The following is a 26,800-nucleotide window of genomic DNA, read 5'->3' as shown; positions in this document are numbered from 1 at the left end:
ATGACCTAGAGATTCCACCAGCTTCCATTCCATTTCACCCCTCAGCCTCTCTTTGGCGAGTGCCAGCTAGTGCAGCTTTTTACGGAGGCTTTTGTGAAGAGCACACTTGTCCAGTAGAACTGGACTGAGATCACAAATACATTTTTGTCACATAAACTGGTGTTTGTGTTGATCGCAGTGTTTTATGAAAGACTCCAGAAATTAGTGTAGCACAAGTCAAGTGTTTATTTTCAAAAAGTGCTCCATCTTGGCTCAACCCGGAGCACTGCATGCTGAACATGTAGTCTGTGTGCGCTGTGCCTCTCTTAAAAATGAGGACAGGTATGGAGCTCATTGTAGAATTCCATAGGCTCCTGCAGTTGCATCTCTACACTAACAGACAGTATAAGCAGACTTCTGTCTCCATGCTTGGACTGGAACAAGCAAGGAGGAACTATTGATATAAGTGTGAACTAGCTGCTAACGGGAGAGTTGCTGTAACTCTGTAAAAAACAGCCTATGTGTCTGTCTGCTTAACCCAAAAGGACGTCTGTTCAGCTAGTCAGCATTTCATTCCTGGGGGAGCTGCTTTTCCAGCCACCAAGAACAGTCCTCATGTCTGTAGATCAACATCTGGGAAAGGGAACATTCCCTTGTATTAATTATTTTTAAAGGAAATTGCTTTTCCTTTGTTAATGACTGTCTGAATCTCTTCCTACTTCCTTCACTTTGCTCTCCCCGTGAACGTCAATGCTGCTGACATTTTGGGGTTGTGTAGTTCTCAGGGCTGAGTGGAGAAAGAGTCCACACTCGGCATTGGCATAAAATGAGAGAGCATCCCCACAGTAATAAAGGGTCTGGCCCGACACCAGAGCCAGAGCTTCAACTCCCTTCTCCAAACTACAGTCAAACCTTCTCCTTCTCCTTTCCATGTAATCAGCAGGATAGAAAAATTGGGGGATGTTGTCAAAGGCACAAAGGGGAGTTAGGTACCTACCCAACCTGTCTTGAGCATGTTGTGTGCCTAACTCTCCCTTGAAAACCTCCCCCGTCATCATGATTAACTAGGGCCTTGTAAAACGTGACGAGAGGCACACTTGGAAGCTCTTTGGGGAAGGCATGTCTTTTTGTTCTATGTCTATACAGTGCCTAGTACAATGAGGTCCTGTCCCACGATTGGGGCTCCTAAGTGCTACTGCAACACAAATGATTGCTAATGCAGGGCCACTAAAAAGAGTGCCCTGATGTTTTAGGAATGTGGATTGTAAATGTTAGACAACCCTTGAAGTTATTGGTGCAGCTGGCTAAAACCACTTTCTTCTGTTACAGGCCATGGCTTTTTATATTCATTGTGGGAAACCAGGAGCACCAATAAGACTCCTAGGACTGGCACTGGGCTAATTCATTTTCTTTCTTTCTTTCTTTCTTTCTTTTGGAAAAAATGTCCCATAAATAAATAATACTGTCCAGAAGCTATTTAATTCTTTTCCAGCTTATTTAGCAATAATTACAGAAGTCTGTATCCTTGATTTTCCTCTCACTCAAACCAGGTAAATCCCCTGGAGACAAAAGCTTCACTGGTATGGAACCAGTGTAAACAAGAGGAGAATAAGACCCTGTTTATGTCTCATAAGATCATATAATATTGTAAGAAAAAATACCTAAGTCCTTGTCCTGAAAGATCTCAAAGAGCTGAACAAATTAAATACGGAGGGCAGAGATCCTTAGAAGGTTCAACAGGGTGAAGTCCATGGAGCTATGCTAAATTACACAACTGAGGATCTGCCCAGTACAGTGCCGCTGAAATGTGTCTGTCTCTGGGACCATGGTAGTGCTCAGCACGCTGCCTGGCTCTGAGCATAGGGAATATTTTGTCCAATGCCAGTGGGCAAATCCCAGCTCTTAGGAAAAGTGCTGTGGGATCCTTAATGTTACTGTGAATCTGTCAGGACTCCAGTCTGTAAGGTTTCCTGCAAAGGACCCAATCATAGCAAATTGCATTTGGAAATAGAGTAATAGGGAAGTGGTGCTCAGCTTAGGGAACATGAAGGGCTGAATCCACCCTACTGAGATTTGATTCCAGTTGTGGGGGGTTTATACCTGATTCTTGCAACATGAGAGCATACATGCAACCTCAGAAAAGTGGGTGGCAGAAACAGTTGAAGAAGCCGTTGGCCTTCTCCTGTGGACTCCTGAGCTCTGGGACCCTCCCACCTAACAGGGTCCTAGATCCAGGGCTCCAGCCTGAGCCTTAATGTCTACACTGCAATTAAACAGCTGCGGAGTCTGAGCCTTTAGCCCGGGCCAGCTATCAGTTTTTAATTGCAGGGTAGACATACCCGGACAGGTGCTGCAGAGACAATCCCATGAGGGAAATCTTAAAGGATGGTTGCATGGATTTGTGTGTATGTCTCTTGCCATACACACACTCCCAATGCAGATTATATGAGCTCCTGGCAGGCCTAATCTGTCCTGGGTTAGGGCAGGAGGAAAGTTATGGGGGTGCCAGCCAACATACAGCTGCACTTTACTATTTATACACAACGTATGTCCGCCCATTTGGGGGCATTTCTTTGTCGAGAAAGAATGTGGTCTTACCCTGTCCAACCTCTGCCTGCTATTCAGATGCTACGTTAATGGGATTCTTTGTGCCCTTATTTCTCCAGGGCAGCCACTGACCATAACGTTGATAACACCACAGAGATCCTCAGAGAGTGGCTGAAGAATGTGCAAAAACTGTATCACTATGTGGAGTGGAGGCCTATGGAGGAGCCTCAGTGAGTATTATGGCCAGTGATTTCCTGAATGGTTTGGGGGTTTCAATATCAAGATTATAGAAATCTTTAAACCAGTGGTGGTTTAAACAAATAATTGTTGCAGGATTTACATTCAGATTCTTTAAGGCCCTGTCTCAGCAAAGCACTTCAGCACATCTTTAACTTCAGGGGGAATACTCATGTGTTTAAAGTTAAGGACTTTGCCTGATGGGGACCTATCAGCAGAAAGCAGTTCTATTCAGTCATTTCCCATCTGAGCCTGCCTTCCTTGCACACCCAAAAATTCTCCCTGAAAGGTACAATGAATTAAAGATTGGTTCCTTATTTTCCAGGAGACTCAGGGAAACATGCTCCATCTCCCCAACCCTGGTCAAAACTCTGTTCCTGGCTTTCAATATTCAGTACTTTTCCATCCAGGGAATTAGTGCAAGCCCCAGGAAGGATATTTTGAGGGAAACGATCATTTACTTAGAATCATAGAACCATAGAAACATAGAAGATTAGGATTGGGAGAGACCTCAGGAGGTCATCTAGTCCAACCCCCTGCTCAAAGCAGGACAACTAAACCCCAACTAAATCATCCCAGCCAGTGCTTTGTCCAGCCGGGCCTTAAAAACCACCAAGGATGAAGATTCCACTATCTCCCTAGGTAACCCATTCCAGTGCTTCACCACCTTCCTAGTGAAACAGTTTTTCCTAATATCCCCCACTGCAACTTGAGACCATTGCTTCTTGTTCTGTCTTTTGCCACCACTTTGAACAGTCGAGCTCCATCCTCTTTGGAACCCCCCTTCAGGTAGTTGAAGGCTGCTATCAAATCCTCCCCCCCCACACACACTTTTCTCTTCTGCAGATTAAATAAGCCCAGTTCCGTCAGCCTCTCCTCATAAATCATGTGCCCCAGCCCTCTAATCATTTTGGTTGCCCTCCGCTGGACTCTTTCCAATTTCTCCACATCCTTTCTGTAGTGGGGGGCCCAAAACTGGACACAATACTTCAGATGTGGCATCACCAGTGCCAAATAGAGGGGAATAATCACTTCCCTTGATCTGCTGGCAATGCTCCTACTAATGCAGCCCAATATGCCGTTAGCCTTCTTGGCAAAAAGGGCACACTGCTCACTCGTATCCAACTTCTCATCCACTGTAATCCCCAGGTCCTTTTCTGCAGAACTGCTGTTTAGCCAGTTCGTCCCCAGCCTGTAGCAGTGCATGGGATTCATCCGTCCTAAGTGCAGGACTCTGTATTTGTCCTTGTTGAACCTCATCAGATTTCTTTTGGCCAAATCCTCCAATTTGTATAGGTCACTCTGGATTCTATCCCTACCCTCCAGCATATCTACCTCTCCCCCAAGCTTAATGTCATCCGCGAACTTGCTGAGGGTGCAATCCATCCCAACATCCAGGTCATTAATGAAGATGTTGAACAAAACCGGCCCCAGAACCAACCCCTGGGGCACTCTACTTGATACCGGCTGCCAACTGGACATTGATCACTACCCATTGAGCCCAATGATCTAGCCAGCTTTCTATCCACTTTATAGTCCACTCATCCAATCCATACTTTTTTAACTTGCTGGCAAGAATACTGTGGGAGACCATATCAAAAGCTTTGCTTAATTCAAGATGTATTATATCCACCACTTTCCCCATAGTCACAGAGCCAGTTATCTCATCATAGAAGGCAATCAGGTTGGTCAGGCATGACTTGCCCTTGGTGAATCCATGCTGACTGTTCCTGATCACCTTCCTCTCCTCCAAGTGCTTCAAAATGAATTCCTTGAGGACCTGCTCCATGATTTTTCCAGGGACTGGGGTGAGGCTGACCGGTCTGTAGTTCACCAGATTCTCCTTCTTCCCTTTTTTAAAGATGGGCACTACATTAGCCTTTTTCCAGTTATCCGGGACCTCCCCTGATTGCCATGAGTTTTCAAAGGTAATGGCCGATGGCTCTGCAATCACATCAGCCAACTCCCTCAGCACCCTCAGATGCATTAGATCCAGACCCATGGACTTGTGCATGTCCAGCTTTTCTAAATAGTCCTTCACCTGTTCTTTCACCACTGAGGGCTCCTCACCTCCTTTCCACACTGTGCTGCCCAGTGCTGCAGCCTGGGAACTGACCTTGTCTGTGAAGACCGAGGCAAAAAAAAACCACTTTAGCTTTTTCCTCAACGTCTGTCACTAGGTTGCTTCCTCCATTCAGTAAGGGTTCCACACTTTCCCTGACCTTTTTCTTGTTGCTAACATAACTGTAGAAACCCTTCTTGTTACCCTTCACATCCCTTTCTAGCTGCAGCTCCAATTGTGCTTTGGCCTTCCTGATTATACCCCTGCATGCTCGAGCAATGTTTTTATACTCCTCCCTAGTCATCTGTCCAAGTTTCCACTTCTTGTAGGCTTCCTTTTTGTCTTTAAGCTCACCAAAGATTTCTATGTTAAGCCAACCTGGTTGCCTGCCATATTTGCTATTCTTTCTGCACATCGGGATGGTTTGTTCCTGTACCCTCAATAAGTCTTCTTTAAAATACAGCCAGCTCTCCTGGACTCCTTTCCTCCTCATATTAACCTCTCAGGGATCCTGCCCATCAGTTTCCTGAGGGAGACAAAATCTGCTTTTCTGAAGTCCAGGGTCTGTATTCTGCTGCTCTCCTTTCTTCCTTTTGTCAGGATCCTGAACTTGACCATCTCTTGGTCACCGCTGCCCAATTCTACTTCCCCTACCAGTTCTTCCCTGTTTGTGAGCAGCAGGTCAAGAGGAGCCCAGCCCCTAGTTGGTTCCTCCAGCACTTGCACCAGGAAGTTGTCCCCAACACTTTCCAAAAACTTCCTGGATTGTCTGTGCACTGCTGTATTGCTCTCCCAGCAGATGTCAGGGTGATTGAAGTCTCCCATGTGATTTGGAAACTTCTATTAGTTGTCTGAAGAAAGCCTCGTCTGCCTCATCCTCCTGGTCTGCTGGTCTATAGCAGATGCCCACCACGACATCACCCTTGTTGCTCTCGCCTCTAAACTTAACCGAAAGACTCTCAACAGGCTTTTCTCCAGTTTCATACTGGAGCTCTGAGCAATCATACTGCTCTCTTACATACAGCGAAACTCCTCCATCTTTTCTTCCCAACCTGTCCTTCTTGGACAGTTTATATGCATCCATGACAGTGCTCCAGTCATGTGAGTTACCCCACCAGGTCTGTTGTTCCAATCACATCATAGTTCCTTTACTGTGCCAGGACTTCCAATTCTTCCTGCTTCTTTTCCAGGCTTCTTGTGTTCATGTACAGGCACATAAGATAACCAGCTGACTGCCCAACTTTCTCAGTATAAATCAGGAGGCCTCCCCGGTTTCACCCTTCTCCTTGTATTTCCTTCCAGTATCCCACTTCCTCACTTATCTCCAGGCTTAAGTCACCATCCCCCGGTGAACCTAGTTTAAAGCCCTTCTCACTAGATTAGCAAGCCTGCCTGCGAAGAGGCTCTTCCCTCTCTTTGTTAGGTGGATTCCATCTCTTCCTAGCAATCCTTCTTTCTGGAACAATATCCCATGGTCGAAGCAAAGCCCTCTCTCTGACACCACCTGTGTAACCATGCATTTACCTCCACAATTTGATGGTACCTACCTGGGCCTTTTCCTTCAACAGGGAGGATGGACGAAAACATGACTTGTGCCTCAAACTCCTTTATCCTTCTTCCCAGAGCCATGTAGTCTGCTGTGACCTGCTCAGGGTCATTCTTGGCAGTATCATTGATGCCCACATGGAGGAGTAGGAAAGGGTAGTGGTCCAAGGGCTTGATTAGTCTTGGCAGACATTCCATCAAATCCTGAATTCTAACTCCAGGCAAGCAGCACACGTCTCGAGTTTCCCAATCTGGATGGCAGATGGATGTCTCTGTCCCTCTTAGGAGGGAATCCCCGACCACCACCACCCGTCTCCTCCTCTTGGGAGTGGTGGTCGTGAAACCCCCATCCCTAGGACAATGCATTCCATGTCTTCCGGTCGATGGGGTTTCCTTCCGATCTCTTTCCTCAGATGACTCTTCCAAACCATTCTCCGCCATAGTACTTAAGTTGGTACTTAAAGGGACACTGTTGAGTTTAAAGAAGATCATAGAAATGTAGTGCAGGAAGGGACCTCGAGAGGTTATCTGGTCCAAGCCTCTGCACTGAGGCAGAAACACGTAAACACAGACCATCCTTGACAGGTGTTTGGCCAACATGTTCTTAAAAGCCTCCAATGATGGGGATTCTACAGTCTCTCTTGGAAACCTATTCCAGAGCTTAAGTAACCTTAGAGTTAGAAAGTTTTTCCTAACATCTAACCTAAATCTCCCTTGCTGCACATTAAACTCATTATTACTTGTCTTTACTTTTTGTCCTATCTTTTTTAACATCCATATTAAAGAATAAAAATCTTCATCTATTAACAAGATTTCAGATTATGAAAGTGAGAGGATTTTTAAAAATCTAATTTAATTTCCATCCTTTGTGCTGTCTTTTTTTTTTTTTACTTTTTGGCATTTACAAGGACACCGAATTCACATTTGTATGCAATTACTTTCTCATTCAGGGTCTTATTCACCAACATAGTGCTCTGGTGTTTGTCTTGCAAATCCTGCAGGGCAATGTTTGCTTAATTTTCAATAACAATCCTCTTTCAACTGGCCTTTTTTAATTTTAATCTTGGAAACTTCCTCCTTTAAGTTTTTAAAAAAAACCTTTTTAGTGAATATGAATTTTTCAGAGCCAGTTCCTCAACTGTTGTAAATTAGCACAGCTCTGTTGAGATCGTGGAGTCTGATCTGTTTATATCAGCTGAGGATCTGGCCCTGGGTTTCTTTCTTTCTCCCACATCCTCATCAGTAAGGAAGATTCTGCTATCAGAACACAAACTCCAAGCCTCAGAACAATTAAGCACATGTGTAACTTGACTCACAAAATTAGTCCTATTAAGTTCAGTGTTAAGTGTTAGTTTGTTGGGATGGGGCCTTAGGTAACAATGGCTAATGAGGTATAAGCCATGAAAGAATCCAGATCGCTCTCCATGAGCTGTGTTGGCTCTGCTGGGTGTAGGGGAGTAATGTGAACAGATGTGACTCTTAATATCTAGCAGGGAGTAGATATATGAGGTCAGATCCTCAGCTGGTATAAATCAACATCATTGCACTGACTTCAGTGGAATGATACTGGTTTACACCAGCAGAGAATCTGGCCTACTGAATGAGAAGTTGTTTTTGACATCACCCCTTTTTCATGTGTGAGGCAGGAAATGCTGTAGCACAGTGTGTTCTGTACAGCCTTGTGTACAAACTCCAGGAATAAACTTGGAATTGCATTTCCTCAGAACCTGCCTTTTTGTTTCTGGTCTCCTACCGCCTGGGTCAGTTGAGGCGACTGTCTGTTTTCCTTTTATGCTGAAGTCAGAAGGGAAATGTAATGACCAGGGGTGCTACAGCATGGACGGGGCCAGGAGACAGTAACTGTTTTTCTTTCATAGGTCTTACCCCGATGAAATTGGGCCAAAACACTGGCCGAGCTCCAGGTTTACCCATGTGATGAAACTCAGGCAGGCAGCTCTGCGAACTGCAAGAGAAAAGTGGTCAGACTACATCATGGTAAAAGAGAAGATTGGTTTATTAACTGCAGTTGGGCAGAACATTTTCAGGCAGCCATTCTGCAGCCATGCTCGGAGTGGGGGAATTGGGCAGAAACAAACCATCTCTGAACTCTGATGAGTCCCCCAAATGGCTGCCAAAAGTTCCTCCCTTCCAAAAGAAGAGCTCTTTGTTTGCTCTAAATTCAGCTTGAAAAACACCTGTGGCATCAGCTGATCTGATCAGCAACAGACTGTGTGTGTGAGGCCCCAGTACTGCAATTAAATCTATGTGCAGAGCCCCGCTGAGTATAATGGGGCTCGGCATGGGCCCAAGGATCCTCCCACAGAAACCAGACTATGTTTGCCAGGGAATGTAGTCCTGCTGGTGATAGGTGCCCTTTTTAGAATCCTGCTGGCTATCAGTGAAGTTTGGTGACACCAAAAAGAAGTTTGGCAGAACAGCACAGAAGGGTGGGATCCGAGCCACTTTACAGCAGTGATCAACAGTCTTGCTGTATCAGACTCCAAACGGGTAGGGTGTGCCTGGTCTCAGGAGCCACGGCTGCTGTCTCTCCACATAGCACATAACATCCAGCGTGGGCCCTGGCAGTGCAAGCCTCCCCCATGGTCTCCTTTAGGGGAAGAAGCAAGTTCAGTCTCTCTTCCCATTTAGTGGCCTTTCCACAGAAGCTTCTAATTACTGCCACTGCTGGATATGGTATTTTTATAGTGGATGCTTGTCCACTGGGAAATAGACTGAGCCCATCAACTCCTTTCACATGGGCTCTCAGTAGCCATGAGATGGTAACAACTTACAGTGATTGACAACCCAGGTTGAATTCAGACCAGTGACTTAGAGGCAAAAGTGTCTCTAGCCCATTGCTAATCTCGTGAGCCATTCAACCACTGCCTCCCCTAGGAAGGGACATTGTAAAAGTTTACTACTTTATCTGGTGTTGAAAAAAGTCCTTTCTCCCTTTTCCTTCTCTAGTTTGTAGACGCAGATAACTTGCTCACCAATCCAGAGACCCTGAACCTGATGATAGCAGAGAACAAGACCGTGGTGGCACCAATGCTGGAGTCTCGCTCTCTCTATTCTAATTTCTGGTGTGGCATCTCCCCTCAGGCAAGTCACATCTTCAATGGGGTTAGTGAACAGCGTCAAGGGGGCTGCCTCATGTGTGAGCTTTCTCTGGAGTGTTGTATTAATTTAAGTGGAATATAGGGGCCCAAAGATGTAAACATAACCCAGTTACTGTCCAGCATTAAACAGTGTTAAACAAGATTTGGTGTTTGGTCTACAGTTATCTCAGCCACCATGGCAAATACACCATTAAAAATCCTTTTAACTGTTTATTAAAAATACAAAAAAGAAGGAAAAACAGTTAAAGCATTTGAAATGTAAACTGTTAAGTGAGGATTTCATTTTAACAACAACCCTTGTTCCTTTTCCCTTGAGCTGGAGAGAGTTTTAGAAGTAAACCCCTCTTGTTTGACCATCTCTTAGATCCATGGTGGGCAACCTGCGGCCCGCGGACTGCACAGCGTAATCTGCTGGCGGGCCGCAAGACAGTTTGTTTACATTTGCACGGCCGCCTGCAGCTCCCAGTGGCCGCAGTTCACTGTTCGCAGTCAATGGGAGCTGTGGGAAGAGGCGACCAGCATGTTCCTGCCGCCCATGCTACTTCCTGCAGCTCCCATTGGCTGGGAATGGCGAACCGTGGCCACTGGGAGCTGCAGGCGGCCATGCAAATGTAAACAAACTGTCTGACGGCCCGCCAGCAGATTACCCTGATGGGCTGCAAGTTGCCCACCACTGCCTTAGATGGTATCAGAGATGGTGATAACTGTCCTTTTGGGGGAAAAAGAAGAAGGCAGTTGAGCTGAGATGGAGATGCTGCTGCTGCAGTCCAATCCCATTTCATCCTGGGTGGTATCTAGGGTTCAACTGGAGCTGGTAAAAATGCTGATGTTATCTGGCTCCCTCTCTCTTTAGTTTGGTCTGGTCAGGACATCTCTCAGGATCAAAGTGATGGAAAACCAGGGATCTGGGAAATGGGGGGGTTGGCAGCTATGATGGTGAAGCTCGCTCCAGTAGCTGCCATCTCGTCTTCCATATTCTCCCCACCAAAGTCTCTTTCTTTAAAAACCCAAAAAGGGAGCGACGGGTGGAATAGTCCATCTCCTCATTATTTGGTCCACCAATTAGGCCTAGTTTCTGACATGGCAATTTTGGTTCATTAATTTCTTGTTTCTACCGAGCATGATTTTAACACAGTCTGTAAACCATATGAGAAGGCCCTTTTTGTCTGGACTAATTTAGTCTCTTTCTCTCTCTGGTTTTCATACATTTTCCCATCAACCTTTGTTATTATAGGTTGTTGTGATGTCTTAAGAACTTTTGCATCCTTTTGACAGTAAACTCCCTATTAGGGTAAATTTGGAGGCCCTGTGATTAGAATAGGGCTCTGCTCACACCCCATTCGGCCGAGTTATTACAACAGGGCTTCACTCACCCCACATTTGCCTGTGATGCCGTGGGGCCCATATCAATTTTGCTGTCCTCCTCAGTTGCCTAACAGTGCAGGCTGCTCTCTATTCTGAAGGGATGCTGCTCCACCTCTGGTGCAAATCAGGCTGATTTGAGCATTAGGCAGCCACCTAAGCTTGCTCCTTCCTCAGGGGCAGAGTTGCAAACCTCATTATGGTAGGAGACCCCGGAAGTAAATCAGGGGACGCCTCGGTCAGTTTTTCAGGATCCTGGGAATAAATGGGGGAGGGAAAGCTTTTAGGGAATCCTCTCCTGAGCTAGTGCTGTTCTGACTCTCTCTGGCTTGGAATCTTTCCTCCTTCCTCTGCCTCTGAGCCTTGCCCCACCTCCTTCTGTTGCTGAGTCCTGCTCTCCTGCTTCATGGTGGGAAGCAGCATGGGGTCAACCAGCTGCAAAAGCCATTAGAGTCTTGGCATGGCAGGCAGAGGACAATTGGGGTGGGTGGGGATGTGGTTGGGGATTATGAGGGTTTTTATCCATGTGGGACTATGTGGCTCTTTGAATACTCTTGAAGGGCTGAGATCTCAGAGGAACAATAAGCAGGTGTGTGTAATGGGAGGGGGGAAGGGGAGGGGAAGAGTTCCCATTAATCAGCCAGGAGCATGAAGGCCTGCAGAGATAGGTGGGGCTGATATGAAGGAAGGAAATAGAGAAACAAGAGCAGAGTTAACTCAGCGGCCACCCCCCCTGGAGTTCTTAGAGCTGACCCCAAATGGACGTTATAGTTTTCAATACCATCAACATTTTGAGGTGCTGGTTTTGTGTTATCATCAAACGACAGCAGTGAACAAAGTGGCGTATAGCCTGGATGTAGAAAAGGCGAAATCCTGAGGAGACTGATCACGTTTTATGGGTGAGGCTGTTTGTAACCAAAAAATGCTGTGTAATGGCCCAATCCCACCAAGTACGTAAGAAAACACCAGTACACCCACTGATGTCTATGGGAGGTGATTCCCTGTGTTCTGTGTAATCTGGATGAAGTTAAATACCACGGATACATAATTTTAGCTTGGGTTTTCCAGTATTCTGGCACAAATCAATTAAGAATTTACTCTTCTCCATACACTACTCCATTGTGTGAGCATGTCTCCTTACGATTCGACCAGATTTATACAGTACAGTATTCCAGTAACTGATTTAGAGAGGAGAATCAAGCTCTGTTCTGTTCATGGCACTCCTAATAATTTATTCCCTATCTATACTTTGGTATATATTACTAACAAAAATATTGCACACTCTAGAAATTATTATATTTTTGGGGCCATAAGGAGATTGAGAGATTCCAAAGTTGATAAATGTCTCCTTGTCTGTAAATGAGTTTTGCAAGAGGATTAATTAAATAGAAACATCTTCAGATCCAGAGAAGATAATTTAATTTCAGGTTCTTTAATTGCTCTGACTCATACATAAACATATCTCCAATTCTATAGTCCTGCCCTTACCCAACTCTTCGTTTTAATATTTTGAAGAGCCATCCAGAAATTCATTATTAATTTTATTGGCGCTACAGGGAAAAGAAGTATAGAAAGAACTTCCTGCTCTTCCTTACTCTCTGGCCAATTTTGCAACTCCTTATTCTCCCAATGACAGGCCAGACTAAAGACTACTCATGTAAGTAAAAAATTGCAAGACAGCATCCTAAACTTTTTCAATTCTTGAGTTTGCTATTAGGAATTGTTACTAGTAAATGTATGGATAAAGAAAGTTTAAAAATGCATGAGAATGCTGGTGGTGGCATCCCTTTAAGCCTTCAGAAAGAAGGGATCAGATTCACAGCTGACATAAATCAGCATTGCTCAGTTGACTTTAATAGATCACAGTCAGTTTCCACCAGCAGTGGATTTGGCACAGAATGCTACAACTCTGACAACAAGTTTCCAATTTTCCATCATTATTGATGTTAGCTGTGAAAAGACAGTAAAGAAAAGAAAAACAAGATGAAAATACGATCTACAGACTTCCTGGTAAATAATGGTAGAGTGAAAACAAAACATTGACTTTTTTTTTCCTGGCCACTCCTAGTTTTTGCACTTCTAGCCGAACGGTTTCACACTCCTTCTGGTCTGTTTTCTTCTGGGGACTTGTGCAGGAATAGCAGGTAGAACAAGTATTGAAAAGCAGGGTGCAGTAGCAACAAGTGCAGAGCAACAGTAGCAACCCAAACACCGAGCTGTAGAGCACTACATCTAACTTGTCAGGAAAATAACTGTTATTTGGTAGCAAAACTGACAGCTGGAGCCTTTCCTGATGATGCACAACTTGTATGCAGAGCGAGAGAAAAGGCACTGTAAGATGTTTGCTCAACTTCCGTCTGTTGCTGGGATACTTGTGGAACATTCAGGAATTAGGGTTGTTGTTGTTTTATTTTATGATTATTATTTTATTTTAAGAAGATCAGAATTTGCTATGGATCCACACCAGTCCTTGTCATTGTTCAGCCATCTGATCAGTGTATTAGCACTGCCTCAGCCTGAGTATTAGGTCGCTATTTCCATCTTGATTGTAGTAGTAGCATTACATGGGCAAATGCCAGATTTAAGCCACCACAACCCAGGTTGTGAGCCCACAATGATGGAAGGTCCACCTGGGAGGGGAACACAGTAATATGCTAATCAAGCACCTTTCCTAGGCAAACTCCTTTGGTGAAGCCCCCTGGAATCCCAAGTAGACATTAAAGCTGTTCTGCCCTGGGGTGAATCCACCCTCTGGTACAGCTAGCCCAGAGATGCAGGAAGAAGACAAATTGAACACACCCAGTTTCTAGTGGGAGGAATCTGTCCCATTGTTGACAAAGGGCCTGTTCTAGTTGCTATTGAGACAATGAGAAAATTCCCATAGACTTCAATGGATGCAGTATCAAGACCAGCATTGTGTCTGTCTGACAGCTCTGCAACAGAAAGGGGATTTGATTTTTAAGGGGATTGCCGTAATTATGTAAGGGCCTGATACTGTGAGCTGCTTAGTATCCTCCTCTCCCATTGACTTCAGTGGAAGTTGAAGATGCTCAGCACTTTGCAGGATTAGTCTTGGAGATGTGTGTGCAAACATAGGTTTTAGAGAGTCAGGGAGTAATACCTGGCCAGGCTGACTTCGAAGCTTTGCCGCCAAGGAGCTTTGCAGTGGTACAGCTCAGCTCTCCGTTAGCTGCTGAAAAGGGAAGATGGATTTATGCTGTAAAGTTTGGGGGTACTTGTATCCAGGGGTTTGGATCAGCCCATTAGAAAGAGTGGAGCAATTTGGGAAATTCAGTTCCAAGTGCAGATGTCAAACAGCCCCAAAGATTGGGAATGAGAGGACCGGGGATTTTGGCACTGGTCAGGCTCTCTTGAAAAGAGTCAGTAGGCTAGTCATTTGAAATGTCTCACGGTAAATAAAGTGCTGGCTCTTCGCATTTCAGGGCTATTACAGAAAGACACCGGATTACTCCCTGATCAGGGAATGGAAGAGGTTGGGCTGTTTTGCTGTCCCGATGGTTCATTCCACATTCCTCATTGACCTGAGGAAAGAGGCCTCAGACAAGCTGATGTTTTACCCCCCACACCAGGACTACACCTGGACCTTTGATGACATCATTGTCTTTGCCTTCTCAAGCCGCCAGGCAGGTATGTTGGCGAGCTCACAGGCTGGGAAGGCTGATCGGTGGAGATGTGCAGATTCCCTTCAGTTCAGAGGTTAATACTTAAAGGCAGTGGGTTGAATTCTACCCTGACTTACACCCCTAAAACGCAGCAGACTTTAGTAACATTTGGTCAATGTGTTTTTCTGCGACTGTATGACTCAGAAACCTTTTTTAAATTGGGAGTCTCCTCTCTGGACTCTTGGTTGTCACACAGCTGTGCCTGACTGTGACTAACTTTAAGGCTGCTTCTGAATGGCCTGAAGTCTTTTATTCTAGTGACCACTGTCTCCTCTCTTCTCCCTTATCCCATCCCTTTAACTTTTTGTATGAAGCTGTACTGACAGCTTCAGAGACCTTAATCCACAGAACAAGTATGGCCATGGGCAGCAGCTGTCCAAGCCTGCCCTATGCTGCCAGTGGGCCTCAGCTCTATCTTCTCCCCTTCATGCTCCTTCTCCTCTTCTTGCCCTTTCCTCACCACCAATTCTTTCCCAGGCACCAAGCCTCTTCCCTGTCCTATTTCAGCTCCAATCAGGTACCAGAAATGGTACCATGTGACCTAAGTGTCCTATCAGAGGTAACCAACTACAGACAATGAACAGCTCATTCATGGTTGATGGGGCAAGGGTTATCTGTTGAAATGATTCCCTGAGTAATTTCAAATCAAAGATAAATCCAAGGAGACCACAAGCTGCTTGGGGATTGTGGACAATCAAAAAAATACCAAGGGACCAACCCATTCATTCACCCACCTTTAATAATACCAATATGACTACTTCACAAGGAAGTTGTGACTATTAATTAGTGCTTTGAGAATGGGAAGCACAGTGAGATCCTTAGGTGGATGTTGCTATGTAAGTACCAAGCATGATTAGTATGTTTGTCATGTGGAGATTTACAGTGCTCTGTGTGCATGATCTCGGTTAAAGTCACTAGGATTTGTACTGCTAAGTGTCTGGTCACCAAATGAAAATTCACTCCCTGGGCATCACTTGTCTCCTCTCTGAGATTATGTTTGGAGGAATCCTCAAAATGGCCTTATTGCTTGACTCTCTCCTTCCTGTTAGAAGTGCTGAGTTGAGTAACTGACAGAGCTCTTCTCTAATATGTCTCTAAGCAGTTGGGTATGGGAGGCTCCCCCCACTGACAGGTTTTTCCTGTGTGCATCTGTAACAAGGCCACCTGGAGGGGGGCAGTTTGCCCAAGGAACTCCAACGGACCTGCAAACTGGTGTTGCAACCTGGTGCGTGGGGTTGCAGCATCATTCAGATTTGATCCAGCACTCCCTCTGTCATGATGGAAGGACAGCTGGGCCAAATCTGAGTGACTGGCATTGCAACCTGGTGCATGAGGTTGCAGCATCATTCAGGTTTGGCCCAGCAACCCATCCATCATAACAGGGGGTGGCCAAGCCAAATCTGAGCAGCACTGCACCCCGTGTCCCAGGAGTGAGGAACTGGGCCAAGCCCCACGGGACGAGAGCTGCCACTGCAGGGTGGGCTCACTTGCCAACCCTACCACCCCGGGCTATTTTCAGTGTTTATGGAACGGTGAGAGACCTCAGTTTCAGATTTTGCTCCACATCCCCAAAAAGCTCTGCATTGGGGCCTTACATCCTGGCTCCCACAATTAAACAGAACAAGCACTTGTTTTTAAATCTCTTGAGGTGTCAGAACACTGGAAGTGCAGCAGCGCAGGTGGCTCTGTATTTAATCAGTGAAAATACTTAGAGCTGTCTGAGCTTTTTGTTCTGCAACCTCAAATTGCACAAAATCTACCCAATTTCAGGATTCATAGGAACTTGAATCTCAGCCAAGTTTCACTGTAATGTTCTTTCCAAGTTTGTATGTAGGTTATAACATGGTTGACCACACATAGTTTGTACGTCCACACACAGGATCAAATTCAGCTCTGCAACTTCCCATCAAAGTTAACTGCTAATGCCAGGGCTGAGTCTGGCCCTCAGTTCCTAGCCATCAGGGTGTGCTATAAGCAGGGCTGCAACATAGTCTCTGAGCTTGCAATGGAGTCTGCTTGTGCACTGTACATGGAACTGCCTGACTGTTTTGGTGTAACTAGATTAGTCAGTTCTCCAGCCTATCAGGCCTTTGTATGAGAGGACATCCCAAAGCACAGGGGCTCCTGTAAAACACACATCAGCATGTGAGCGAATATGTGGTAGTATGAAACAAGCCTGGTGTTTGTGTGGCTAGGCCAGTCCAAAAGACACACAGTTGTACTAGGAAAAATGGCTGTCTTGTGGATGAGCTGAATGGTAGTAGCTGTGCCCATATAAGATGAACATGTCAGAGCCTGGGTATATTTACAGGTGACACAGAAAGGGGAAAAAATGAGGGTTGTGCAGGTGTGTGCTCGCTCTCTCTTTAGATTAATCCAATATTTTCTAATTATTTAGTCTTAGAAATATCAAACTATCAAATCTGATCTGTCTTGTTTTTGCTGGAGAACTCCCGAAGGAGTTTTCTCTAGCCCTTAATTGAAGGCACAGGGTGCTGATGTTTTAACAAAGAGAGTTATTCTCCCAAGTGTTCAAGTTAACATAAACCATCAAGCTTCACCCCCACACATCTCCCAAAAATTTTTAAATCACCTGAATACTTTCCCATCTCAGTCAGTTTCTCTCATGCCATAAGCCTGCCACTTCTCCAGTCATCTATAGGGTCTTGAAGATAGTTAAGACCCTGAATTTCTAATGTAAAACTCCTGCGGGAAAAGTTCTCTAGCTGGCCCTATTTAGACCTTCTTTCTGCTTCATAACGAAGTAAAACAGGGCAGCAGCGCAGTTCTTTTTGTGTTTCACATCCCCCTTAACCCCTTTCTAATTGTAATATGGATGAGCCCAGGATCTTCACAGTGGAACCAGTTTCAAGGCAACATAGGGCAGCTTACAATGTAATTTTGAATCCATGTGCAACTCACAGGTTTCTCCAAGATTTCACTTCCTCTTTTTTCCTGCTGTGGGGGCCTACATTATTTGGCTACAGATAATGTGATAAAGGCAAGAGATCTCTGAAATGCTTCCCAGAACCTTGTTGCTTCCCTCTTCTCCTGTCTGTGACAATGGTTTACTGGATTCTCTTGGTTGCAGGACCATAGACAATCTGACAATGCCCCCATGGAATGAACTTTAGCTAAAGGACAAAGCATAGTGGATAAGATGCTCAGCTGGTGTACACTTGTGTTGATCCATGGACTGCAATGGAGCTAGGCCAAATTACCTGAAGATCTGGCTGCATGGGAATTTCAGGACCCTAAAGATAGGTTTTGTGAATGGAGAGATTAGTGGGGAGGAGACATACACCTCCAGCGACAGCCTCCAGGAGACACTGTGAGAAGGGAACTGAGAGGCCTTTCATGGGCTCAAAGTGCTTCTTGGAAAAGAAAAGGTTGGTCAGGAAGAAACTCACTTCTCTCCTAGCACTGGGGAGGCCCTAATCACAGCCACTCAGTAGGAATGTTCATTACGTTTTGAAAGGACAGTCTCCTACTCAGCATGACGGTCAGCTTAATGATGTGGAGTCAAGTTTCATATATTTTCAAGAGCTGTGCTGGGAAATCAGTGTCTGGCATAGAAGGCTAGCAGTTAGAGCCAGGAGAACAGCATGCTTTAGCATAAGGGCTGGGATAGTTCAATCAGCGTTTTGAATGCACAGGTCAGCTGAATGTCATATTCCTGTCTTGAGACACTCAGAGCATAGCAGAAAGGGAGTTCCATGTGTAGTTTCCATTAATGTTAATGAGATCTGCTCTGTTAAATAACGGGAGGAGCGTTGTCTAGTTGTTTGAGCTGAACTGTGGGCATCTGGACTCCTGATTTCTTTCCCTGGCTCTGCCCCAGACTAGCTGTATGATTTGGTGGGGGTGGGAGGTGGAGCTTGCAGGGGACACAAAGTCACCAACTCTCCATGTTCAGTTTCCCTTTCCGCAAATGTCTCCAATAGTGACACCCAAGTCACAAGGCTTTTCTGAGACTTCATTCATTAGCCCTTGTAAAGTGTCCTGAGAGCCTCCTATGAAATGCTGTATACAAGCATGAAATAGCCTACTACTGCTGTCACTAAAGATGACAATAATGAATCCCTTCTGAGTGGAGAATATACAGTACCTTTAACAGCAGAGTAGTGCTACCCCCGAGAGGACTCTTTATTTAATGATTGGTGACAATCATGAGTAGCAAAAACTATGCAAGGCAGAGTCTGGATGAAAGGATCTCTTTGGAAAGGTTGGGTTTTTTTGTTTGTTTGTTTTTGAATAGCTGCCTGTATTTTTCATAGCTACCAGTGTGTTGAAAAGGGGGTGTCTTGGGTCCACCAGGGGATAAGATATTAATGAAACCCTTGTTCACTGTTAAAGCATTGAACAGTGAAGTGTCATCTGGGGTTCTGTGTCAAGTTATTGCTGGCAACTCCCGTTTTAACTGTCACAGTTCCAGGGTAACTGTGCCTGTATTCCCCCGGCTGTGGTCCACTCCAGGAGTGCCCAGTCAGGCTTCAGTTCTCTGGTTGTCACCTGTCACTGGGTAGGGACCTGTGTCCCACTCCCTTCTGACTGGAGGCTTTTAAACCTGCACAGCTCCCTGCCATACACTGGGATATGCCCAGCAAGCCAGTCTACCTAACAGCCAGCACCTGTGTATTGCTTTCTCTCTGAGGGCTATGACCAGTGTATTGCCAGCAGTTACAAGTAACCACACAGCTCTTTCTAAGCATGCTCCATTAGTCTGACAGTAAAAGCATTACAGAGAGAACGTATTAAAACCCATGAAAGTTCCTAGACGCATGCTAAAAGTATAGACCGAGCCTGAGTCATCCTAATCACTCCCCCACTGTTTTAGTTCCTGAAGGATCGGGGGTAACCCGCCCCCAGGGAGTAGTCAGTAGAACACAGGCATATGTACAATCCCTGGCCCGTAGTGATGCAGTAAACTTAAAACAATACGTTTCCCCCAGTTGCAATATCTGTCACAGTAACAATCATTATTAATTATTATTATTGATTTAGTATTATATTTAACTTATTATTTATTTGTATTACCATAGCATCTAGGTGCCTCAGTCACAGATTAGGACCCCCATTGTGCTAGGCACTGTACAAGCACAGAACAAAAAGATGGTCCCTGCCCCAAGGAGGTTACAATCTAAGTACAGGACAAGAGACAACAGATGGATACAGGCAGATGGGGAGTACAAGGAAACAGTGAGACAGCATTGGTCAGCATGACAGGCAGGGCTCCCAGCACACCAGCAGCCTAGCTGTTGTCAAGCGTTTTGTAGGCACCATGGCAAAGGAAGGTTATGAGGAGGGATTTGCAGGTGGATAATGAGGTAAGTTTTTCAATTTTCATGGAGAAATGCCTGCCAAGCATGTGGGGCAGCACAGAAGAAAGCGCAAAAATGCTCGTTTGAACATTTATGAGCTTTCATTAAAGTTATAGCAAAAGAAGGAAAAGCAGTTAAAGCATCTGAAATGTAAAATATTAAGTGAGGCTTTGTTCTTAACGGTATCCCTTTTCGCTTCCTTTCAGCTGTATGGGGCTTTTAAGGGACAAACCCCTGTTTGACAGTCTTTTAGATGGTATTAAAGATGGAATGAAATTTGTTTGGAGTGGAAGAGGGAAGAAGTTAGTTGAGATGGTCTGAAGCTGTTGTTATTGTTGAATTCCTATTGCAACTGTGCTGCAAGATCGATTGTGTAGCTGCTCTGTGCCGGCGGGAGAGAGCTCTTCCACTGAAATAATAACAACACCTCCAACAAGCGGCAGTAGCAATGTCAGCAGGAGAAGCTCTCCCACCGACACAGCTTTGTGCACACCACTGGTGCTGGTGAAACTTATGTTTTTTTAACACCCCTGAGCAACATAAGTTTTGCCGACAAAACAAGACAAACACCAGGGAAGCAAAGCAAAGTCAGGTAATGCAGATTCTGCCATTGGTGCTGATTTCCATTTGCAGGCTTGCTGCTGGAGAAACACAGGCCCAGCACACAGTCTGTTTAGCCACTCTGGCCAATTTATACTGGTGTGTAACTGCCTCTTTGATCACAGGCTCATTGCACTGTTGCACCAGACAACCAGATGGCGTTGTCCTGACTGGCTGACCCAGACTCTTTAGTGTGAAGATAAAAGGAAAGAGAGAGGCAAGGGGAGAAATAAGCTGGGGAAGGAAAAGAACAGATGAGGCAAGGGGATCAGGATGCTGAAGGTCCAGTGGTGTCATGGGGGGAGAGGGGGCATGATAATAAAGCTCATTCCATCCAGTCCATGCATCCCCCTTTTTCCCACTGAGTGACCCCTCCAGAAAAGCCATGTCCAGGAAGGTTTGACAGCCCCATCTCAATAGCATTAATCAATCAGAACACAGTGTGATGATTTTTAATTATTAACATTTTCTTCTAGAACTTTTCAGTGCATTGTCAAGCCACCCTGTGACTTCCCCAGCAACTTGGCAGCTCCCATAGCACGGCTCTTTTACTTAAACAATCCAGTTTGTACCAGTCTATTTGTCTCCATTTGTTACCTGGGACAACTTGTATGTTGTTCTTCCAGGATGTGCAGAAAACATTAGCAGCTTGGGTTAGGCTCCTCCCTGCGGTGATAACTCTTGTTATTTCACTAGTCACCATAAGAATGACTTCTGTCCAGGCCAAGCATAACATTGGCCAGCACTGCATTGCTAATAATAATAATACCTACATGTATGTGTTTCTCATATTTTCCTCAGTGGCCGTGTTTGTTTTTATCCCACATAACAGGAATTGGAGGGCTATTTACCCACAAAGTGCTACCGTTTCAAGGTAGATAAGAACTTTGTCCTTTGTTAAGAGAGATTGTTTGGAACAACAGAGAGCTGCACAGTTGAAAGCAGGACCGCTCTAGGCACGAGCAAACCAAGCATGTGTTTGGGGCAGCACATGTCCGGGGCGGCATTCCGGCCATGCCTTTTTTTTTGGCTCAGGTGGCATTCTGGCCACCCTTTTTCTTGCTTGGGCAGTTGCGCTCTCAGAGCTTGGGGCGGCAAAAAACCTAGAGCCAGCCCTAGTTGAAAGCCTGTTAAACAATGGAGGGTAAGGAGTGTTGATCGGTGAGCCAGATAAGGTTGGCAGATTAGATCAGTGTCAAATCCATTAATGTCAGTAGGTAGTATTATTTTACTCTTCCATTTGCCTTAATGACTCCTGACAGTGGAATGTGGTTTGGCAAGGAATCCAGTCACTATTTACTTGTGGAGAGGAGTTTATAATGGCAGAAACATAACAGTCATGAAAGCAGACCATTCCACTTGACTAAAAATCCTAGGGATTATGGCTAGCCACTAATAATCTAAAACATTGACATGCCAGGGTGTAGCTGCTTTTAATTTATTTTTCAGTTCTGAGCTTGTTTTTTAAAAATCAGAGCTGGAAATATATCAAGTTTCAATTTTTCCATTGTTGTGAGTGGATTTCAACATCCTTTAGACAACAGGTAATTGTCAAAGGGCACAATTCAAAGCCTACTGAAAGCAATGGGACTTTTTTGTCGGCTTCACTGCCTTTTGGATCAAGCCCTACCTCTTTAAAGCAAGGTCTTAGTTTTGATTCACAGAGATGTATTCACAGCTTATTGCATAATGAGTTAATGATGACACTGGGCCATATCGTAGTCCCATTAAAGTCTCTAACAAACTCCCATTGAATCCAGTGGAACCAGGATTTTGCTTATAGTGAATTGCTAGAGAATCTAAAGTGAATGAAATCAGCAATGTATTTGTTTTCCCCTGACTTTGAGATCTAATATGAGGTTGGAGGTTGGTGCATTCTCTCCCACCCCCCAATTTGAGATCCTTATCAGAGGATAAGGAAACCTATGAGCAGGACAAAGCTGTGCAACATTTTATTATATTTTGTTAATTAAAAAGCATCTTAGTATTCTCCACTTGCTTGTTTCTCTTGATATAGAATACTCTTTGGGCTCTTCCTTTTCCCTCCATTGTTTGGCAGGTTCTTGGCTATGGTAAGAAGTGGAACCTGGATAATAATATGCTTAGCACTTCTGTGGCATTTTTATCCATAGCTCTCAAAGTGCTTTACAAATACTGATAAGTATCATCATCTCTTGTTTTACACATGAGAGAAACTTAGGTTCAAAAAGACTAATAGCAAAGTGCAAAATGTCACAAAGCAAGTCATTTGCTGAATCAGGAATGGAATTCAAGTCTGTACCCAGTCAGTGCTGCTTTACAGCTTAATAATGCCTGGTAGTGCTCTGTCGACCCATTTCTGCCCTTGGCTGACCATATGCTGCTCCCCCTGAAGTCAATGGATCAAATTCTGCTCTTGTTTACACTGTATCCTTTTGGAGTAAGTCAGTAGAGTTGCTCTGGATTTACACCAGTATAACAAAGTAGAATTTGGCCAAGCCAGGGCAGAATGTGGAGCCTTGCCTATATGGGGAGACTTCGGTCAAGCTGTGTATTTTTCCATGCTTGTCTTTGCCAATGGTTCTGTGCAGTTTCTCAAGTGCAGTCCAGGGCAGAGGGGAGGATGGATTCCCCTCACCAGCTATACATATTGGATGCTCAGAATTACTGATTTGCTTCATACCAAGCTGCTTTATCCCAGGGAAGAAATCATAACTGTGCAGATTGATAACAACAGAGCCTTTGTGCATTGTCGATGGGCAGTGCTGCTCCGTGGGTGGAAATGCCTGCAGCCTTGAAGCACTTCTGATACCTGGACATTCCCCTGCTTCTTGGGCCATATTTTCCCCCTGGGCTTGGACGTTATTACTAAACTCTTGGACTCGCCCCGAGAGTCTCAAGGCCTTCAATATGGGATCCTCTTACTTTGCTGCCGCCTTGCCATTTGAAAGTGTCTCTCCTGTATGTTTAGACATTGGGGCCCCATCCTGCTGCCCTTGCTCACATCAGTCCCTTTGACTGTGAGTAAAGGCAGCAGGATCATGCTCAGGTTTTGGAACCAAGGGTTCACAGCAGAGAATGGATGATATTTTGTGGAAAATTAAAATGTGTTTTTAGAAGAGATGCCAGTGCCAGGTGTGGGCTGCAGCATCCCCACTGATGCCTCCCACCACCATTCCCTAATGTATTTTGCCCCCCTTCTAACCAAGGACTTTTTATTTAGCATAGTCCACTGGAAATGTAAGTCTGTTTGAGACTTCAGCTCTGCTCTGCTCTTTGGTTCTGATCCAAAGCCAATGGAGTGACTCCCATTCAACTTTGGTGGGCACTGAATCAAGTTCCCACACTGGCCAGAACACAAAGCAAGCAGTTCACTTGGGGTTTTGGGGAGCAGAGAGCTCTTTATGTCTCACCACCTTTGATCTGTTTGGGTGTGGCATAGACTGGTTTTGGTAGGAGTCACCACTGTCCATTGCTGTAGGGCTGGTCTCTACAGTGTGTGGGGTCCTGAGAGTGAAATGAGGGGTGTGAAAGTGAGAAGGATCACTCCTCTAGGCTCTGAGATGGGCTCCCCGCCAGGAGAGAACAACTGGCTGGCAACTTAAAAGACCATGACCTGTTAAAAGACCTGTTTTTATGATGGGATGTGGAGAAATCGGGTGCCTAGAAGTTGGTCATTAGCTAAATATCAAACAAAATTATACTAGAAACTGCACTGATGGTTTTTAAGTGGTTGCTTAAGAGGGGGGACCTGTTGGGGCTGGGGTCCATAGCATGGGTTTCACTATAGCCAAATAACCATCCTTTTCTCCACTTGCAAAGCCAACAAGCAGCCTGATAAATTACCTGATTCTGTTTCCATTTTCTCTTTATTCCCAGGCATTCAAATGTACATCTGCAACAGAGAACGCTATGGCTTCCTCCCGGTGCCACTGAAATTGCACCAGACACTACAGGAAGATGTGGAGAACTTCATTCATGTGACAATTGAGGCAATGAGTAAGTCAGAGCCTGCCCCATCTCTGCAGAACCATCCTTGGGATGCCAAGTACTTTCTTGTTGTATGGTGGCCCTTTGCCACATGCCTCAGTGTTGCTTCTGTGCTTGACCTGCAGAGCGACAAGGTGGGGGAGGTAATATCTTTTACTGGACCAACTTCTGCTGGTGTGAGAGAGACAAGCTTTTGAGCTACACAGAGTTCTTCCTCAGGTCTGGGAAAGGTACTCTAAGCATCACAGCTAAAGACAAGATCAAACAGTTTAGCATCAGTAGTTAGTATGTATTCTAATCTAAGGGACCATTCAAGGTGAAGTGAAATACATCAGGTAAAATGTTCACTGGAGTTCTGTAAAAGTGTTGTTGGAAGTGTGGGGGAGAGTTTGCTTATCAAATGCCGCCCAGCTGTGTTCTCAGGAGCTGGAGGGAGCAGCATCCTATGCTAAGAAGGTCCTTAAAGACTGGATTAAAAATCATGGCTGAGATGTTCAAAGCCACCTAAAGGGATCTGGGCATTAAAAATTAATGGGAGCTGGGTTTCCAAATCCCTCCTTTACCATCCTCATGCGATGGCTGTGTTCCTAGTGGTATCACAATTGGTTAATAGGAGCTGGTTACAGGGCTTGCACCAGTCAGAGGGAGAATCTTCATGCTGGAACTAGAGGTGAGCACTGCCAGGGCTTGTGCAAAATCTCCTTCTCTTTTATTGATCGGTGTATTTAACACAATATTACAAAATAACAAATAAAGGAAGCCAACCTGCCAGGGAAATTCCAGACAGATGATTAGATTAGATGCAATCGTCAGTCTCCTCCCAGCCAGAGGAACAATTATTTGGATTGGCTGCTGAGCAGCTCAGGCAAGACTCAAATCAATGGCACGAAGGTGCTTGGTGGAGCTGTGTTGCCCCGGAGGTCAATGCATAGGTTTGTTGGGGCAACCAGTTGTGCGAGGTCATGGATCTAGTGGCATGGTACTTTCATGTGGATCCCATAGGTCTATGGTGTTTAAGACACCTTGCTCCCTGCCCAGTTCACATCATCTTACCCCCACCTCCTGACGAGGGCACAATTTCCTTAAAACTCCGTGGGGCTGTCCTCAGGGAGTTCTCAACCCCCTCTGTCCCAGTCCTGAAGGTTGGTCAGCAGTGGGGAGGGGCTGGCCCCAAAATCTGCGGGTTTTACTGGTTTTTTTTTGCCTATAAGTCCCTCACCTCCTCCTCCCCCAATAGGTCACCACAGTAACAGGAAAGCTCCACCAGCAGCAACTCCCCCTCCCCCCCCACCAGACCGTTATTAAATTTTGCCAGAGCTGAAACGTGGACTCCTCTGTCATCCCAGCCGGAAAGACGTGCTCCAGCATGTGCATTGATACACTGTTCTCGTGGGTGTTTGCAGTCCCATGGCGTCTGGCTTTCTGCCTCTCGAGGCGCTCCTCTGGCACATGACGCTGATTAGGCTGCAGCATCACACTCCACATCTAGTGCCTCTCTGTTCCAGAGGAAACAGTGAAAAGTGATGACAATGAATTTGACTGGGTTTCTTTGCCACTAGGCAGTTCAGTAACCAGCCACTGTGGATGTTTCTATTCTCTTCCAGTTGATCATCCTCCAATCGAGCCCTCGCAATACATCTCCATTCCCCCAAAACACCCAGAGAAGATGGGATTTGATGAGGTAGGTGTGGTGGGTTCTTACCTTCAGGGTGCAGTCTGGGAGCTGTTGGAACCGCTATGTTCCCTAACAATTCAGCTGAGTTGGCCTCTCTCACACTGCTCTGCTAGTGACTCAGTCAGCCTCTCCAGGCCCTGTTATCACCCAACATGACAGCAGGTGGTGCCACTCACCCAGCTGAATTACCTGAGTGCTTTCCCTAAGCCACTCATGGACAAACAGGAGGCTCCCAGCCAACTTCCCAGCTCCCTAGCCTTGCACCCCTACTGGAGTATAAACCCAGAATTATATTGTCTTGCTCTGCACAGGGGGTCTGTATGATGCAAGCTCATTAATTAACTTGCTCCTGCCTTGATGTGGGGAAGATATGCAGCAGCCTTTGTTTACAGAGCTAGGATTCCCAAACACTTCACTCAAAAACTCATTGGTTAAGATAAAACATAAAACAAGTTTATTAACTACAGAAAGATAGATTTTAAGTGATAGTAAACAGATCAAAGCAGATTACCTGGCAAATAAATAAAAGCACAAACTGAGACTAATATACTAGATAGATAGGAATTGAATTAGCAATATCTCACCCTGATTGATGATACAAGCAGGCTTATGGATTCTTGTGGGATCAGCTGCATCTGCTTTGCAGCTTGGGTCCTCTTTCCCCATTCCAAGGCCTTTGTCTTCCAGAGGTTCTTTCAGGT

General features: G+C 45.3%; 1 protein-coding gene across 1 annotated transcript in view; it reads left to right on the top strand.

Moving 5' to 3' along the window:
- Positions 1 to 26,800, top strand: part of COLGALT2 (collagen beta(1-O)galactosyltransferase 2) — an 86,950-nt gene that overhangs the window by 49,457 nt on the left and 10,693 nt on the right. The window contains exons 2-7 of the mRNA XM_038414872.2: positions 2,646 to 2,756; positions 8,248 to 8,365; positions 9,338 to 9,472; positions 14,295 to 14,499; positions 24,314 to 24,433; positions 26,029 to 26,109. Coding sequence (XP_038270800.1) covers positions 2,646 to 2,756; positions 8,248 to 8,365; positions 9,338 to 9,472; positions 14,295 to 14,499; positions 24,314 to 24,433; positions 26,029 to 26,109 — 770 coding nt within the window. The remainder of the gene's footprint in view (positions 1 to 2,645; positions 2,757 to 8,247; positions 8,366 to 9,337; positions 9,473 to 14,294; positions 14,500 to 24,313; positions 24,434 to 26,028; positions 26,110 to 26,800) is intronic.

The sequence above is a fragment of the Dermochelys coriacea genome, chromosome 8 (genome assembly GCF_009764565.3).
Source record: "Dermochelys coriacea isolate rDerCor1 chromosome 8, rDerCor1.pri.v4, whole genome shotgun sequence".
NCBI lineage: Eukaryota > Metazoa > Chordata > Testudines > Dermochelyidae > Dermochelys > Dermochelys coriacea.
Note: the sequence above shows the minus strand (reverse complement) of the source record. Positions and strands in the feature narration are given on the sequence as shown.